General features: G+C 35.8%; 1 protein-coding gene and 1 pseudogene across 1 annotated transcript; one reads left to right on the top strand and one right to left on the bottom strand.

The window, feature by feature from the left end:
- Positions 1 to 50: 50 nt before the first annotated feature.
- Positions 51 to 15,714, top strand: LOC139473098 (nuclear apoptosis-inducing factor 1-like). The gene is made up of 5 exons (XM_071255619.1): positions 51 to 160; positions 14,030 to 14,097; positions 14,434 to 14,535; positions 14,867 to 15,017; positions 15,396 to 15,714. Exons 1-5 carry the CDS (start codon positions 51 to 53, stop codon positions 15,712 to 15,714), a joined length of 750 nt encoding a protein of 249 aa, XP_071111720.1.
- Positions 15,715 to 16,972: 1,258 nt separating this feature from the next.
- On the bottom strand, positions 16,973 to 18,441 carry LOC139473050 (putative nuclease HARBI1; annotated as a pseudogene).
- Between the last annotated feature and the right edge of the window lie 301 nt (positions 18,442 to 18,742).

Here is an 18,742-nt window from a genome sequence, read left to right as displayed (position 1 = left end):
GCAGACGACCTATTTTCGATCGGCGGGAATATCGACGGCAGCCAGCGAACATGCCGGACAAAAAGCGAAAACCCAACTGGTCTGAGGACCAAAACCTGCTCCTGACGAAACTTGTTGACGACAACAAAGCGGTTTTATTAGGAAAGTTCAGGGCAGGCGTGTGTTACGACGTAAATTGTAATAACGCGGTAAATTGTAATAAACTGCGGTAAAATGTAATAACACTGCGGTAAAATGTAATTCTGCGGTAAATTGTAATACATACTGCGGTAAATTGTAATAACTTCACTGCGGTAAATTGTAATAAAAACTGCGGCAAATTGTAATAACTTAAACTGCGGTAAATTGTAATAAAACTGCGGTAAATTGTAATAACCATTGCGGTAAATTGTAATAACATCTCCTAATCCTTCCGATTTCAAACTGAATTCAAGTTCCAGTGTTTGTTGGACCTTAACATGATCAATTCCAACCTCCAGCATGTTTAAGAAAATATAAAAAAAGCGATTTTGTTTCAATTTCTATCATTTCTATTGAAACACAGGTGCGGCAAATTGTAACAAACTGTGGCAAATTGTAATACCAAGTGCGGTAAATTGTAATAACATCTCCTAATCCTTCCGATTTCAAACTGAATTCAAGTTCCAGTGTTTGTTGGACCTTAACAAGATCAATTCCAAGCTCCAGCATGTTTAAGAAAATTCAAAAAAGCGATTTTGGTTCAATTTCTATCATTTCTATTGAAACACTGGTTCGGCAAATTGTAACAAACTGCGGCAAATTGTAATACCAAGTGCGGTAAATTGTAATAACATCTCCTAATCCTTCCGATTTCAAACTGAATTCAAGTTCCAGTGTTTGTTGGAACTTAACAAGATCAATTCCAAACTCCAGCATGTTTAAATAAATAAAAAAAGCGATTTTGTTTCAATTTCTATTATGTTTATTGAAACACAGGTGCGGCAAATTGTAACAAACTGCGGCAAATTGTAATACCAAGTGCGGTAAATTGTAATAACATCTCCTAATCCTTCCTTTTTCAAACTGAATTCAAGTTCCAGTGTTTGTTGGACCTTAACATGATCAATTCCAACCTCCAGCATGTTTAAATAAATAAAAAAAGCGATTTTGTTTCAATTTCTATTATGTTTATTGAAACACAGGTTCGGCAAATTGTAACAAACTGCGGCAAATTGTAATACCAAGTGCGGTAAATTGTAATAACATCTCCTAATCCTTCCAATTTCAAACTGAATTCAAGTTCCAGTGTTTGTTGGAACTTAACAAGATCAATTCCAACCTCCAGCATGTTTAAATAAATAAAAAAAGCGATTTTGTTTCAATTTCTATTATGTTTATTGAAACACAGGTTCGGCAAATTGTAACAAACTGCGGCAAATTGTAATACCAAGTGCGGTAAATTGTAATAACATCTCCTAATCCTTCCGATTTCAAACTGAATTCAAGTTCCAGTGTTTGTTGGACCTTAACATGATCAATTCCAAACTCCAGCATGTTTAAGAAAATATAAAAAAAGCGATTTTGTTTCAATTTCTATCATTTCTATTGAAACACAGGTGTGGCAAATTGTAACAAACTGCGGCAAATTGTAATACCAAGTGCGGTAAATTGTAATAACATCTCCTAATCCTTCCGATTTCAAACTGAATTCAAGTTCCAGTGTTTGTTGGAACTTAACAAGATCAATTCCAACCTCCAGCATGTTTAAGAAAATAAAAAAAAGCGATTTTGTTTCAATTTCTATCATTTCTATTGAAACACAGGTTCGGCAAATTGTAACAAACTGTGGCAAATTGTAATACCAAGTGCGGTAAATTGTAATAACATCTCCTAATCCTTCCTTTTTCAAACTGAATTCAAGTTCCAGTGTTTGTTGGACCTTAACATGATCAATTCCAACCTCCAGCATGTTTAAGAAAATATAAAAAAAGCGATTTTGTTTCAATTTCTATCATTTCTATTGAAACACAGGTGCGGCAAATTGTAACAAACTGCGGCAAATTGTAATACCAAGTGCGGTAAATTGTAATAACATCTCCTAATCCTTCCGATTTCAAACTGAATTCAAGTTCCAGTGTTTGTTGGACCTTAACATGATCAATTCCAACCTCCAGCATGTTTAAGAAAATATAAAAAAAGCGATTTTGTTTCAATTTCTATTATGTTTATTGAAACACAGGTTCGGCAAATTGTAACAAACTGCGGCAAATTGTAATACCAAGTGCGGTAAATTGTAATAACATCTCCTAATCCTTCCAATTTCAAAGTGAATTCAAGTTCCAGTGTTTGTTGGAACTTAACAAGATCAATTCCAACCTCCAGCATGTTTAAATAAATAAAAAAAGCGATTTTGTTTCAATTTCTATTATGTTTATTGAAACACAGGTTCGGCAAATTGTAACAAACTGCGGCAAATTGTAATACCAAGTGCGGTAAATTGTAATAACATCTCCTAATCCTTCCGATTTCAAACTGAATTAAAGTTCAAGTGTTTGTTGCAACTAAACATGATCAATTCCAACCTCTTGCATGTTTAAATAAATAAAAAAAGCGATTTTGTTTCAATTTCTATTATGTTTATTGAAACACAGGTTCGGCAAATTGTAACAAACTGCGGCAAATTGTAATACCAAGTGCGGTAAATTGTAATAACATCTCCTAATCCTTCCTATTCAAACTGAATTCAAGTTCCAGTGTTTGTTGGACCTTAACATGATCAATTCCAACCTCCAGCATGTTTAAGAAAATATAAAAAAAGCGATTTTGTTTCAATTTCTATCATTTCTATTGAAACACAGGTGCGGCAAATTGTAGTGAGTGAGTGAGTGAGTATGGTTTTACGCCGCTTTTAGCAATATTCCAGCAATATCACGGCGGGGGGACACCAGAAATGGGCTTCACACATTGTACCCATGTCGGGAATCGAACCCGGGTCTTCAGCGTGACGAGCGAACGCTTTAACCACTAGGCTACCCGACCGCCCCGCGGCAAATTGTAACAAACTGCGGCAAATTGTAATACCAAGTGCGGTAAATTGTAATAACATCTCCTAATCCTTCCGATTTCAAACTGAATTCAAGTTCCAGTGTTTGTTGGACCTTAACAAGATCAATTCCAACCTCCAGCATGTTTAAGAAAATATAAAAAAAGCGATTTTGTTTCAATTTCTATCATTTCTATTGAAACACAGGTGCGGCAAATTGTAACAAACTGCGGCAAATTGTAATACCAAGTGCGGTAAATTGTAATAACATCTCCTAATCCTTCCTTTTTCAAACTGAATTCAAGTTCCAGTGTTTGTTGGACCTTAACATGATCAATGACAACATCCAGCATGTTTTAGAAAAAGAAGACAAAGCGATTTTGCTTCAATTTCTATTATTCTAATCAGATGCGGCAAAAGTTTACAAACTGCAAAAAACTGCTGCGAATTGAACGGAAGGAATATATGTGCGTTGAAAATGTACAAGTATTCTACATGGAAGTCGAACCCTGACATTCCTATACTTCACACTGGTACCACCATCGAAAATATATAAGATTACATGTTTTGACATGAAACACGATCCTTCAAATATCCCATACATTTATAATGTCCCCATTTAATTTAATTTTGAACAGCCCTCCCTGAAAAGACTAAAATGACACATGTCCAGACATTAAACTCACATATGAACTGTTCAAAAAGAGGCAATGAAATTGTTGATATCCAAATATTCGATAACGGAAAAGAGAGAGATACAGAATGATGGACAAAATGAACGATGAACCAACCATGTGACAACGATGCCAGAGATGTCAATTCGACGAACCCTGGTGTTTCAAAATCGTCAGTCTCGCTCAATATATGATGGCAATGTCTTTTTAAAACTACTTTTTCCAAAATATGTCTATTATTGCATACCATTCGAACGCATTCTCTTCTAGAAGTAGCCATGCGTTGATCCACTTTCTATGGCTAATTATTCTTTTGAGTTCTATTGCAACACCGCTACTTTTTCCATAGTGCATTATGATTCTACGCACACTAACGGTTCTTGAAATAGTAATGTGTGGGCAATAAATGCGTGGTCGCAGATGGAGAAATGATCTTGTGTGTTGATGGAACTGATGGGACACTTGCAGGAAAGATGTAACAGTCTTGCACAATAATCTGTCAGACGACTGCTGGGCTAGCTGTAAAGATACTTCAATGATTAGAAGCACCACCTCGTTTGGCAGATCAGTGAATGCAACCTGCGTATCATATTGTGGCATCTTGTCTTTTCGACATGAGAGGAATACTTCTTCATCGCTGCTGTTGGTTCTGTTGAAGCCTTCATTTATGTTCCCTTGCATGTCTAAAAACTCATCATCATCACATTGCGAATGATGCTGTCGAGATAAGTTGTGTTCTTCGTCGCCGCTATTTGCGCTGTCAAAGACTTGTCTTGGCAAGTTTCTGTTTCCTTCCCCGTCTCGTGGCTGATCTTCACTTTGGGTTTCATGTAGTTGTAGAGCAACATAGTGTTCCCCTTCTTCTTCAGCAAAATGGCCAAGACTGATTGTTTGGGTTGCTACACTGTATGTAGGAACGATGTTTACAGTAGCATCACCGCCAAGCGATGAGTGCACGATAATATCAACATTAAACATATCTGAGACTGCTTGCAGTGTTATGTGATCTCCGTAGGTACCTTCCTCTAACATACCGGATATGTATGTATCCCAGTCTTCGCCCACGAAAAGTTCCAAGGGGGATCCATCTGAAGTGTAGGGATGTTCAAGGAGGTAACTGATAACCTGTTCTCGAAGTGTCCTGGGCGATCTGAATATACCAATTTTAGATAAAAGATGGCACAAGGCTGCAAACTGACAGTTACCGTTTCCCGGAGGGTCATACACGATGTCACCTTGTAATGCAAATGGCCTGTCTGTGTCCAATAATGGTATTTGATACTTTGCTCGATGATGTCTGCGCTGTAGTCTCGAGGAAGCCCTCTGTTTTCGTTTTACCTCTTCATCAATTGTGGTACTTGACAACCTATCAACTGAAATCCATTCAGGCGTGTCCTCTTTTCCTGTAATAGGATTTGTGAATGAAATCTTATACATAGACGATTTCAACCTGCGTGCAAGAATCCTTCCTTTTACAACGTACTGTTTTTTAGGGGCGAGTTTTCCCTTCTTGGAACCATATTTGCATAAAACATCATCGCCTACATTGTACACCGAGGGCGGATGCAGTCTTCGTTGTCTTTGTATACTGAGTCTGTCGGTTTTCTTTGTAGCAACTTCAGCCCGATGTCTAGTCCGAGTAACATACTTACTCTGCTTCAACCTGTCCTTTGCGTTAGGCTCATGAATATTTTCAATCATCATATCAGCATTGAAATCATCTGAATCAACGTCTAAAGCCGTGTTAGATTTTCTTCCGAAATACACTTCAAAGGAACTCTGCCATCCTAAACATTCTTTCTTTTCGTTATTCAGTATTGAGGCATATCTTCGCAAATGTGACGCCCAGTTGACGCCCTTGGCGCCCATAGTTACAAAATCATACATTATTTTCTTTTTCAATTGTCTATGGGATCTCTCCACCTTTCCTTGAGATTGAGGGTGGTAAGGTCTACTGCGTATGGGTTTGATTTTTAGGGTTTTACAAAGTTCATTTACATGTCCTTTAAATTCGACACCCTGGTCCATTTGTAACTTGTTAGGTGGTCCATGTTCTTCGTAGATCACCCGCAGAGCACTGGCTACACCTTTGCTTTTCTTTGTTTGCAATGCCACAAGCCATATATATCTACTGAACACATCTACAAGAGACAGGACGAATTTATATGTTTTCCCTTTCCACCGAACAGCACTTTTGCTAAAATCTACGAGGTCAACTTGGTGGTGTGATTGGACACACTTTGCTCTCACTGGTCTGATGATAGCTTTATTTGTAAACTTGGCAGAGTGAATGGAATATTTCTCTTTCGTGCGTAGTTCGTTCCGTACTGCGGTCTCTGTAAGCCCTGACAAAGAATCAGCTGCCAAATGCCATAACTTTCTGTAGCCTGCTGATTTCTGGTTGTGAAATACATTTTCGACAAGCTTTGCAACTTCCTTTCGTTTTAAGACTGGTTTTCCTCTAAAGTACAATATGTTGCTTGGCTCGGGTCCTGTAGAGAAGTCGTGTTTTCTTCTCCAGTATCTAACAATGGCATTTCGCTGCACTCTTGTCCTTTCGGCGACCGGTGTTTCAAAATTACCTTGCACGAGTAACACAATAGTATCATATGTTTCTTCATCAAAGCTATGCGTATATTTGCGTTTCGTTTCTGCCGCGTTACAGTTAATCAAAGTCAAACAGCACAGAACTGCTACAACGAGTGCATGCATGGTTGAAAATGTACGTGAACGTCCTTTGAACAAAGCCGGGGTCAGTTGGACATCCTTCGCGCACCAATGAGCAACTTTGGCAACACTGGAAGAAAGTAGCAACTTACTTGTGAATTCAAATGGACGCAAATGTATGTAAAAGTAAAGTCATGTTAAATTAGAAGTAAACGTCGAATATTTAATTTAATGTCTAAATTTTACATAAAAAAGCATCAACTTAACAATTTATTGAAACGGAGAAGACAGCGCGTGATTTAGATATTATGTAGGGAATATAATTTATGGGGGAAATAACATGAAAAAACAGGGTGTAAAAATCATCGTCGATTCTGATTTAAAAAGTAACAAAAATAACTTCACAATCTGCTTATTTAATCGTAAACACAAAAACACTTTAGACAACGATACGAAATCAGTGTTTCAGGGCAATGTGACACACGCGTCTAAAGCTCCCCGCTAGAAGGCGTGGTCTGTGTGTTTGTGGATAAATTAATGCAAAAGAAACTGAATGTGTAGCCACTAAAATGACAGAACCTCTCTATATATTGTAAGATGCGTTGCTTTAAATGCAATGTGTTACCTCAGCAACTTTAAGTACATTAAGGTTTTATGGATGGGGGGATGTTTGCAGATTGTAAATTATTGAAAAGCATTTCGATAGAAAATCGGATATATAAGTTTAAGTACATAAGAATTGAGTAAAACAAGACGCTGTAATTCGGATCAGAACCTTGTAGAATTATATAAAACAAGATGGAAACTATGTACAAGAAGTTACTATACTAATAATAGAAGAGATGTAGGCAATATTGTCGTAATGACGTTTACAGATTCCATCATGTGTTCTCTGCCTGCTGTGATGTCTCGCCTACACTCGCTCACCCCAGACAATCCAGTCAATGCCTACCATTGCATCCTGTATTCAATATTTGCTGTCCACTTCTACTTCTAAGTTAATAACTTTACCTTCTGTAATACAATGCAGTAAATGCTTGTTTTCTATATTGGTTGGTGAAGCAGGTTTGGTGACCAATTATTTGGTGACCAAGCTATTTGCTAACACATTTGTTCCATCGGATGTCTATCAACAACTAGTGCCTCACGCCTTGCCCTCTGCTGGGAGCCTAACGATTAAATCAGGTTATATCTGGTCGGATATATTTCAACTGAATTACTGGATTAATATACTACCAACTTCATTCATCTAATAATTATTACATTGATTTCCTTCTGTAGAGAGGTTGAAAGAGAAACAAGTGTATAAATATACACACAATGAAAATTGCAATTCATCATAGTGAATATATAGTGACTGAAGAACTAAAGTAAAGAATAAGTTAATAAAACAGGGGATCAATAGGCAATAATACACAGACTACTTTTGATTGTATTTCAAGAAAGTGTCAGCCTGACAAGCGTGGAAATATTGCGATAGGACAATTCTAGATAATTTCCGATCAGTAAAGTGGATGGGACAGACATTGATATAAATGAAATTTACATTTATCAACTGAGTAAAGTTCAGTAAGTTACAAACACGAAGACAGTCAGCATTGATCTGATTCTATTCTAAATATTTACTGAGTGTTTTCAGAGTCAGACAAAAGCATATACTTTCCAAAATACAGACGGGCGTCTATGCAGAGTACTGTATATATTTCGTTATACATCGGTTCATTGGCATATTCCAATTGGTCAAAACCCCATTTGTCGTCAGATACCCCAGTTGTTAAACAGTGGAGTAGAAATTGCTTTCAAAACTTTTACTTGCTATGGTAATGGACAAGTTCTAGGAGACTTAATAGACTTTAACGCCGTCATATAACTGAAATATTGTTAAAAGTGGCGTTGGGTCTGTATAGACTGACTGTATAAATAATATCAAAGAAAGACGTTCGTTTGATGAAAATAACTTCTCTACTCCGACACAATAGTGTTATATACTGGTATATTTTTTTCTAATAACTAATCAAACTTTTTCAATCATAGCATGTTTGCGGAAAGTTGACTTTGTTCTATCACAGAGAACGAAGGCACAGGTTCACTTTCAACATCACCTCATACACCAACATACATCCAGAACAAGATTTGGTGATTCTAAAAAGTGGCAATATTGACACATACTTTAATCACAAATTAAGTAAATCATCTCATTGTTTTTATAACCTTTGTTATTGAACCTTCATATGAAAATACAAGCCGCGAAAATTGCACGATTTTAATTAATAACAAATACTATAAGAAATCAACATTTAATGTCTTGACCAAATACATCTAGCTAATTGTAATTAGTTAGAAATACTCAGAATTAGGCTACAGAAAAAGATATAAATTAAATAAAACCTGTGTTTCAAGCAAAATAAGCTTTGAACTATACTAAACTAGCGGATGTGTTGTATTAGCTACTTTATTTTTCAGTGACATTATTCCCTCAGATAATATCAGAAGACCAATTGTTATGATGTATGGTTATGTGAAATGATTGCAACGTTCGGTTTCATTAAAACATCAATATGAAAAACAAACGTCACATCATTCATATAGCAAAAGGCTGCCGCTGTGCTTGAGGTTAGAGTGAGTGAGTTGGGTATAACGCCGCTTTCAACATTATTACAGTTATAACACGGCGTTTCAGCTCAATGTGGGAGGAAACATTCGAACCCACAATCATAGGTTTCTGATGTGCCCAAGGGACGCAACTCTGCAAAGCGAATCGCGGCGCCTTGGACGACTGGGCCACCCGTGCCCCCGCTAAAGGTTAGAAAGGATTAAAAGCTGAATATTATCCTGATATCATCAGTGATTTGAAGACTTCTATAGCATCATTAAACACAGATATTAGAAAAGCACTATTTCTATAGCGGAAGGCTGCCGCTTAGTTAAAGGTTAGAAACTATCAATATGATTAAACACTGATATTAGAAAAAGCACTATTTCTATAGCGGAAGGCTGCCGTTTTGCTAAAGGTTAGAAACTATCAATATGATTAAACACTGATATTAGAAAAGCACTATTTCTAGAGCGGAAGGCTGCCGCTTTGCTAAAGGTTAGAAACTATCAATATGATTAAACACTGATATTAGAAAAGCACTGTTTCTAGAGCGGAAGGCTGCCGCTTTGCTAAAGGTTAGAAACTATCAATATGATTAAACACTGATATTAGAAAAGCACTATTTCTATAGCGGAAGGCTGCCGCTTTGCTAAAGGTTAGAAACTATCAATATGATTAAACACTGATATTAGAAAAGCACTATTTCTATAGCGGAAGGCTGCCGCTTTGCTAAAGGTTAGAAACTATCAATATGATTAAACACTGATATTAGAAAAGCACTATTTCTATAGCGGAAGGCTGCCGCTTTGCTAAAGGTTAGAAACTATCAATATGATTAAACACTGATATTAGAAAAGCACTGTTTCTATAGCGGAAGGCTGCCGCTTTGCTAAAGGTTAGAAACTATCAATATCATTAATCACTGATATTAGAAAAGCACTATTTCTATAGCGGAAGGCTGCCGCTTTGCTAAAGGTTAGAAACTATCAATATCATTAAACATAGATATTAGAAAAGCACTATTTCTATAGCGGAAGGCTGCCGCTTTGCTAAAGGTTAGAAACTATCAATATGATTAAACATTGATATTAGAAAAGCACTATTTCTATAGCGGAAGGCTGCCGTTTTGCTAAAGGTTAGAAACTATCAATATGATTAAACACAGATATTAGAAAAGCACTATTTCTATAGCGGAAGGCTGCGGCTTTGCTAAAGGTTAGGAACTATCAATATCATTAAACACAGATATTAGAAAAAGCACTATTTCTATAGCGGAAGGCTGCCGTTTTGCTAAAGGTTAGAAACTATCAATATCATTAAACACAGATATTAGAAAAGCACTATTTCTATAGCGGAAGGCTGCCGCTTTGCTAAAGGTTAGAAACTATCAATATGATTAAACACTGATATTAGAAAAGCACTATTTCTATAGCGGAAGGCTGCCGCTTTGCTAAAGGTTAGAAACTATCAATATGATTAAACATAGATATTAGAAAAGCACTATTTCTATAGCGGAAGGCTGCCGTTTTGCTAAAGGTTAGAAACTATCAATATCATTAAACACAGATATTAGAAAAGCACTATTTCTATAGCGGAAGGCTGCCGCTTTGCTAAAGGTTAGAAACTATCAATATCATTAAACACAGATATTAAAAAAAAAAAGCACTATTTCTATAGCAGAAGGCTGCCGCTTTGCTAAAGGTTAGAAACTATCAATATCATTAAACACAGATATTAGAAAAGCACTATTTCTAGAGCGGAAGGCTGCCGCTTTGCTAAAGGTTAGAAAATATCAATATGATTAAACACTGATATTAGAAAAGCACTATTTCTATAGCGGAAGGCTGCCGCTTTGCTAAAGGTTAGAAACTATCAATATGATTAAACATAGATATTAGAAAAGCACTATTTCTATAGCGGAAGGCTGCCGTTTTGCTAAAGGTTAGAAACTATCAATATCATTAAACACAGATATTAGAAAAGCACTATTTCTATAGCGGAAGGCTGCCGCTTTGCTAAAGGTTAGAAACTATCAATATGATTAAACACAGATATTAGAAAAATCACTATTTCTATAGCGGAAGGCTGCCGCTTTGCGAAAGGTTGCAACCTATCAATATCATTAAACATAGATATTAGAAAAAAATTTCTATAGAGGAAGGCTGCCGCGGATATTTGAAAAGCCTTATATTTAGAGCGGAGATCGGCCACTTTGTTATTAAAGGTTTGAAACAGTATCATCAACATTCAAAGTGCCAGATTATAATCAATCTCCATCCATTTTTCCGAAACAGATTTTTATGTGGCTCACAAAAAGATATTATAAAGATTAGAAACTAGCAGTCAGATTCCACATTAATATTAGAAAAGCATTACTATTAACATTAAGAAAGCTATATTTCTCAAGATACCGAATTATTTGTTTTAAAGTACACTGAAAAGCAAAGTTCGTTACATAGCAATATAATATATATTAAAACTCCATTACATATACAGAAAGATGGCCGACTTACTGCGTGGTGTTGTGCGATGAAGAACTCTTCTGCTAATTGGTAATCCTTTTCTGAAAGTTGCTCACACCTTATGAGGAACTGTTCTGCAAACGGGTAATCTCTTACTGAAAATCCTCACATCCGATGAAGAATGATATCACTGGAGATCAAATTTTCGGCTGACTGTTTGCTGGGTTGTATGCTATGGGAATTGTAAAATCTTCGGCTGACACAATAATGGTGTAGCGAAAGGTGCCCCAAAGAGTTTTACATGTTGCTCTATCCAATCAGCAACAGATTTATGGGATATTGTCACTAATCAGTGTCACTGATCATTGTTTATTCAGGGTTGTCCTTCCAAGTGTATTTAGTGAAGTAATTATGCAGGTGGACTGGGCAAAGGTAAAGGAATGAGACGCAAATTTACCCCAAGCGCACGATCGCACCCCGACGGATTCTTTGATTGTAATTACGATCAAAGGATAAATAATTATCCGACACGACAACCGTCAGACGACATGTGTTTCATGATCTGTTTTTTTTGGCACTTTGGTTTATTTCGTCGATCACATGACAACGACCGTAATGATCCCGCTAATATTACGTTGCAAACAACCAAGTTTGATTTCATTCCAGGTGTCATTTTTCTGACTTTAATTGAAAATTACAGACGTTATCTGTTTTGGAAGAATTAATGAGAGGATGATACCGCTAATAATAAGGTTGTATTGTAAATGAATGTAGACTGCCATGTTGTCAGAATGTAAATAGGATTTGTGTTCTTAACAATCACCAGTCCGGGTGTGACCATGTAGATAGGATCTCATTAGGGTTTTTGACTTTGACAATTGCAACGAGCATATTAAAAATCGATGGCAAAGTGATACAAAATGTAACAGTTTATTATTAACTGCATAAAAATCAGATCTTATTTATCGGTAACGCTCATCAAAGATCTAAGGACATCACATTACGGGTGTCGTCAGAAGGTCCTTTCGCCAACTTTGACCGACCAATGAAACCAATAACAAGAAATCGCCATTTCTCACTCGAGTTTTGTTCAAACTGGTGACTTTCATTTCAGACTACGCTTAAAAAATATTTTGACAAAGTTCTCAACATTAAAAACATTAAAACATTATAAACATTCTGGAATGTTTTAATATGTCGTCGAGACTGAGTCTTTCAATAGAAATGATAGAAATTGAAACAAAATCGCTTTTTTTAATTTTCTTAAACATGCTGGAGGTTGGAATTGATCTTGTTAAGTTCCAACAAACACTGGAACTTGAATTCAGTTTGAAATAGGAAGGATTAGGAGATGTTATTACAATTTACCGCACTTTGTATTACAATTTGCCGCAGTTTGTTACAATTTGCCGCACCTGTGTTTCAATAGAAATGATAGAAATTGAAACAAAATCGCTTTTTGAATTTTCTTAAACATGCTGGAGGTTGGAATTGATCTTGTTAAGGTCCAACAAACACTGGAACTTGAATTCAGTTTGAAATCGGAAGGATTAGGAAATGTTATTCCAATTTACCGCACTTGGTATTACAATTTGCCGCAGTTTGTTACAATTTGCCGCACCTGTGTTTCATTAGAAATGATAAAAATTGAAACAAAATCGGATTTTTTTATTTTCTTAAACATGCTGGAGGTTGGAATTGATCATGTGAAGGTCCAACAAACACTGGAACTTGAATTCAGCTTGAAATCAGAAGGATTAGGAGATGTTATTCCAATTTACCGCACTTGGTATTACAATTTGCCGCAGTTTGTTACAATTTGCCGAACCTGTGTTTCAATAGAAATGATAGAAATTGAAACAAAATTGCTTTTTTTTATTTTCTTAAACATGCTGGAGGTTGGAATTGATCTCTGTTAAGGTCCAACAAACACTGGAACTTGAATTCAGTTTGAAATCGGAAGGATTAGGAGATGTTATTACAATTTACCGCACTTGGTATTACAATTTGCCGCAGTTTGTTACAATTTGCCGAACCAGTGTTTCAATAGAAATGATAGAAATTGAACCAAAATCGCTTTTTTGAATTTTCTTAAACATGCTGGAGGTTGGAATTGATCTTGTTAAGGTCCAACAAACACTGGAACTTGAATTCAGTTTGAAATCGGAAGGATTAGGAGATGTTATTACAATTTACCGCACTTGGTATTACAATTTGCCACAGTTTGTTACAATTTGCCGCACCTGTGTTTCAATAGAAATGAAAGAAATTGAAACAAAATGGCTTTTTTGAATTTTCTTAAACATGCTGGAGCTTGGAATTGATCATGTTAAGGTCCAACAAACACTGGAACTTGAATTCAGTTTGAAATAGGAAGGATTAGGAGATGTTATTACAATTTACCGCAATGGTTATTACAATTTACTGCAGTTTTATTACAATTTACCGCAGTTTAAGTTATTACAATTTGCCGCAGTTTTTATTACAATTTACCGCAGTGAAGTTATTACAATTTACCGCAGTATGTATTACAATTTACCGCAGAATTACATTTTACCGCAGTGTTATTACATTTTACCGCAGTTTATTACAATTTACCGCGTTATTACAATTTACGTCGTAACAGCGTGACAGCTCAAAAGAAAAAGGAAAAGTGGGTGGAGTTGACCCACACGATCAACGCAGCCTTTCCAGGTACGGCAGACCATTAAGATAGTTTTTGGTATTGAAATATATTAAGATTCAAATAATGTTCAAATTTCTATTGTTATTCAAGATTTTAGTATTTTGCAAATTTTCACAGCAGCAACGCACATAAAATCGGAAGGATTTTTTGGGATAGAACTAGATTGTATTGTATTGTAGATCTATATTTTATTTAGCATAACATTTATTTTCAGGGAAAGAAAAAAATAAATGTTATTGTACAGGTTATCAGTTATATTACAGTGTCACATCCAGTACCTATTCGTTTATTTCTGAAATTTACATTACACAGTTGAGAATTGAATATTTTTATGTAAATCATAGGATGCATCAGAGCCCCAGAGGAGGTTGAAAAGAAATGGCATAACATCCAAAGTAAAGCCAGGGAAGAAATTACAAGGTACAAGCAAGGTGTTATCAGCACAGGTAATTATTGTAGTTCACATTTTGCAACACTGAACTGTAATAGTAGTTTTACAGTGCATAAATCACCAGATCTGAGATATATTTAATCTTAATGTGTTACAATTATTGTTTATTCTAGCTTTCAAGTAAAAATATTTGTATTTGGTGTCTTTAAGTACATTTTGGTGTCCCATACAGTGTATAATCAATTCTGAAAAGTTTGAATTTACATATGTATATACAATTCTTAGGCTGTCTTCAGTTGTTACTTTAGTATTATTTAACACATTGATTCGGAATAAAACTTTCTCAATTTTTCTGATGTAAGTAAAAATAATTTTTACTTTGACAGGTGGTGGTCCATCACCATGCCCTACTTTGAGCGCCACATCCGAGGTAGTGTGGGATATTCTGGGGAAGAATAATGTATCCATATCTGGAATACCATCAGCCATGGACACATCCCTCCTACAGGTGGTCAGCCTTTCTGACACAGTTAATGCAAGGAAATTCTACTGATGTATTGCCCTTGTAGTGAGTATAATCATTCATATAGCATAACTCTACTTAAATTATTTGCTATGAAAAACTATTATGTTAGCAAAGTACCTCCTGTTTATAAGTGGTCAAACACATTACTATAAAAGCATCCATATTAAATTATATAACACATCAATAACAGAGAATAACCAATCTTGATTATCCACCTAAACAAATCCTGCAAAGTGCAAGATTGTGGTGAAAAGTATTTGAAGGGATCACTAAAAATTATTGATACTCCATGTGTTTGAAACTGATTATTACCTCATATTTTTACCCTATTCAGATACATAGATACTCAAAAATAACAATGACTAAAACAGTTTCTGTCCATTTATATACAGTGAATACAGTGACATGGCAGCACTTGACTTGCAGACACTCCAGGCCATGGGAGGAGCTGTCCCTACTGCATCAACAGCGTCTGTGCCTTCACAGCCGGAACCATCAGTGCCAGACACCGCCTCCTCAACACAGGGATCCATGAAGAGACCAGCACGATGGAGCACAGTCCAGGAGCCAAAGTCCGTGCGGCAAACTTTCCTGTTGGGGGAAAGCTATGATGAGCTACTCTACAAGAAACTTAAACTTGAAACTGATTGTTTAAGTCTTAAGAAGAAAATTATGGAAATTCAACTTCAAAAACTGCAGAATGAATAGAATTTATATCTATACCATGTATGCATATCACTTTTTAAGGCCAGAGAGTTTACCATGTTTTCAAAATGTAATGTATTCTTTGAAGAGAAAGATGCGAAACCTATTTTGACAGAACCATACTCCTTTTCAGTTTAAATTTATCTTCAATAATATAATATTGGTTAATGTGTGAGGTTACAGTGTGTGAAATGTCATTTCTATCTAAAGATACATTGATAACATGTCATAATTTGAATGTGTTTTCATTCAACCATATTCTCATGTTTTACTACTGCTTACAGCAACATTGCATTTCAGGGTTCAAAATCTTTGTATTTGGGTGCCAATGATATGGATAAAATCAATAAAATGTAAGACCTTAGCTGAATAAGCTTGTAACACACTTTTTCCAGTTAAGTATTTCATTGAACAGTATTGTGTATCTGTGTTGAATGCCTTTCATGTTTTTATAAGAATATTGTTCCCACAACAAGGAGGCAAACAGTTCAGGATAATGTCAAAATGATCCACAAAAGATTTTGTTAATCTATTTCAGGAATAGGGTACTAGTCATCAAATTGTGTTACTTATCATGAAAGTGGAAGATGTCCATTATGGGGTGCCTGTCACTACTTGTAGAAAGTACTTGCTCCGTCTGTTGAGACTATCACCTGACAGGTGTGTTTATCAGTGCTAAACAGGATTGTTATCTATGGCCAGTGGCAAATGAGGATGAAAATCTTATTCTGTGTCACTGTATTTGATATGACATACAGGGCCAGTTACTTCCAAGAAATTGTGATATGTATTACAACATGTATTTGCTAAATTTCTGAAATATGTATAAGAAACGCAGGAAGAATTTAAACGTGTTTAACTTTCAACAATAATGATTATGTATTGAAGACTTTATGTACTATCGTTCTTTTGAATTTACTACAATAAAATCTGTCTGTCATAAAATCTTTCTTACAATTAAATGTATTTTCATATACCGGGTAAGTAAACTGGGAAAATGCATTGCAATTGAACCCTTGAGCATTTTTAATGATCCTTGAGATTCACAAATTATATATAAAATTTAACAATTACAGTAACAATATTAAATTCATTAACCAGTTGTAATAAATTGTTTGTGAATTATTTTTGAAAAAAGGTAAACCTTATCAACTGATTCTTATACTCTTATTTGTTAAAATAAACTTTTTTTTTACTGAAATGTTTTGTTGTTGAATATAATTCATTAAATAGTGGTTTTACTCAATTAAAAGAAGAATTATCACTCACACTGAAAGTGAGTGTTTGCAAAGTGATTCCTGAAGGTCAAGTTGTGGCCAGGAATATCTCTCTCTCTGTAGGGGGCTGTCATGTCGTCATCCGGAACATTGGACTCACTGTCAGGTAATGGGATATTCCTTATCTTGCAGATATTATGCAGAACCCACGAAGCAATTTACAGATATGTGTGTATTACGGTCAATGTGTTCCATAATGAATTTCCACAAATTTGTTTCAGTTATTTTACAAATTGAGTAAAACATCTGTCCATTTCATTTATAATAATAATGAAATCCAAACATTATTATGCTCTATTTCATCACTCGGTGATTGAACATGAGTAGTCAATAATTATTGTGAATTATTTTGAACTCCAATAACGATTATCCAGTCTGTTAAGTGAATGGACAGATGTTTTAGTCACTTGATGTAATGACTGAAATATTTAGGCTTTTTTATACTTTGTAAAAAGTGATTCACATTTTACACATTGACCTATATATTTTTAGAATATTTTTTTTTGTTTTTTTAAACATAAATGTTTTTCTGGCTTATCTGTCATTAAATATATTTCATAGTTTTATATGGGTAATTTCTTAATGTTCACTTTCGATATATATATGCACAACCAAATATCTTTTCACATTTGAACACTTAAACTTTTCACAACAACCAATTCTCACTTTTGTAATTTTGAAGGGGGATAACTCTAATTACGATTGCGTGTTCACGAATGTAGGAGAATATTACCGATTGTAGGATGTCTGTGAGCCAGGTATTTGGTCTCAGGTACGGCGTAAGCAGCCAGTTTCTGCAGGGGTAGCCACTATCTCCAAGTAGGTGACATCCGGTTGGCACGATGTGTCGTTCAAATAAAATATGAAGCCCGCTTTCGGTGAGTATTCTCGAGTCGTGTGTCGAGCTGGCCACTTCGCAACAAGGTCAATTATCATATTGTTTGGATCGAATACAAGCTGTGTGTTAATACTGTGGTACTGTTTACGATTTACATATGAGGGTTCGTCGACAGATGGTGCAATAATCTGCACATGCGATCCATCAATCACTCCAACAACGCCAGGGAAGTGAGCGATGTTGTAAAACGCCGCTTGATTCCGACGAATGCAACCCTGTGTTGCCGGAAAGTGAATAAACTGGGATGCTATCTCGGCTATCTGACACTGTCTGCTCTATCGCCCGACTGACTGACGATTGGGAAAGACCCAAGTCATCCCCGTTGCATAATTGCATTTTGCCTGTAGCGAAATAACGTAGCGTTGCTACAACCTTTTCAGTTCCTGTCATGGCATGAGAACGAGAGGTGCTAGGACATATTTTATCAGCAATTAACCCAGTCACACATTCAATACCACTTTTGTTTAACCTGTATCTTCTGATTAGTTCTTTGTCAGAATATATTTGCAGTACATCTCGTCTAGCGGTGGTTTGTACAATACCTATGGCAGCCATATTAGATGTCTTAAGAAAATTCTTAAGGACTTAAGTAAGATCATGAGGTATCTTAAACTTAAGCAAAGAACTAAGCACTGAGAAGCTCTGTGAATAAGACTTAAGCAATTTCTTAAAACTTAAGTTGGTTGTTAGGGAAACGAAGATTTCTTTGTGGATTTAAGAATTCTTAAGGCTTAAGAAAATTCTAAGAAGCTTTGTGAATACCGCCCCAGGGATCTATGAAATACTACAATGCTGCACAAGGATCTGACTACAATACACAACATGTCCTTGTTGTTGCCCCAACTGGTAAAGCTGC

Source organism: Haliotis cracherodii, unplaced genomic scaffold (genome assembly GCF_022045235.1).
Source record: "Haliotis cracherodii isolate W230 unplaced genomic scaffold, xgHalCrac1.p SCAF_26, whole genome shotgun sequence".
Taxonomy (NCBI): domain Eukaryota; kingdom Metazoa; phylum Mollusca; class Gastropoda; order Lepetellida; family Haliotidae; genus Haliotis; species Haliotis cracherodii.
The sequence above is the reverse complement of the archived record's forward strand: the minus strand, read 5'-3'. Positions and strand labels throughout refer to the sequence as shown.

What these genes read in the sequence shown, in the direction of transcription:
- LOC139473098 (XM_071255619.1), top strand. Translation starts at nt 51, where the DNA reads ATGCCGGACAAAAAGCGAAAACCCAACTGGTCTGAGGACCAAAACCTG. An exon ending in GATCAACGCAGCCTTTCCAG is followed by an intron (nt 14,098 to 14,433) that starts GTACGGCAGACC and finishes TGTAAATCATAG; the next exon opens with GATGCATCAGAGCCCCAGAG. An exon ending in CTTTCTGACACAGTTAATGC is followed by an intron (nt 15,018 to 15,395) that starts AAGGAAATTCTA and finishes TCCATTTATATA; the next exon opens with CAGTGAATACAGTGACATGG.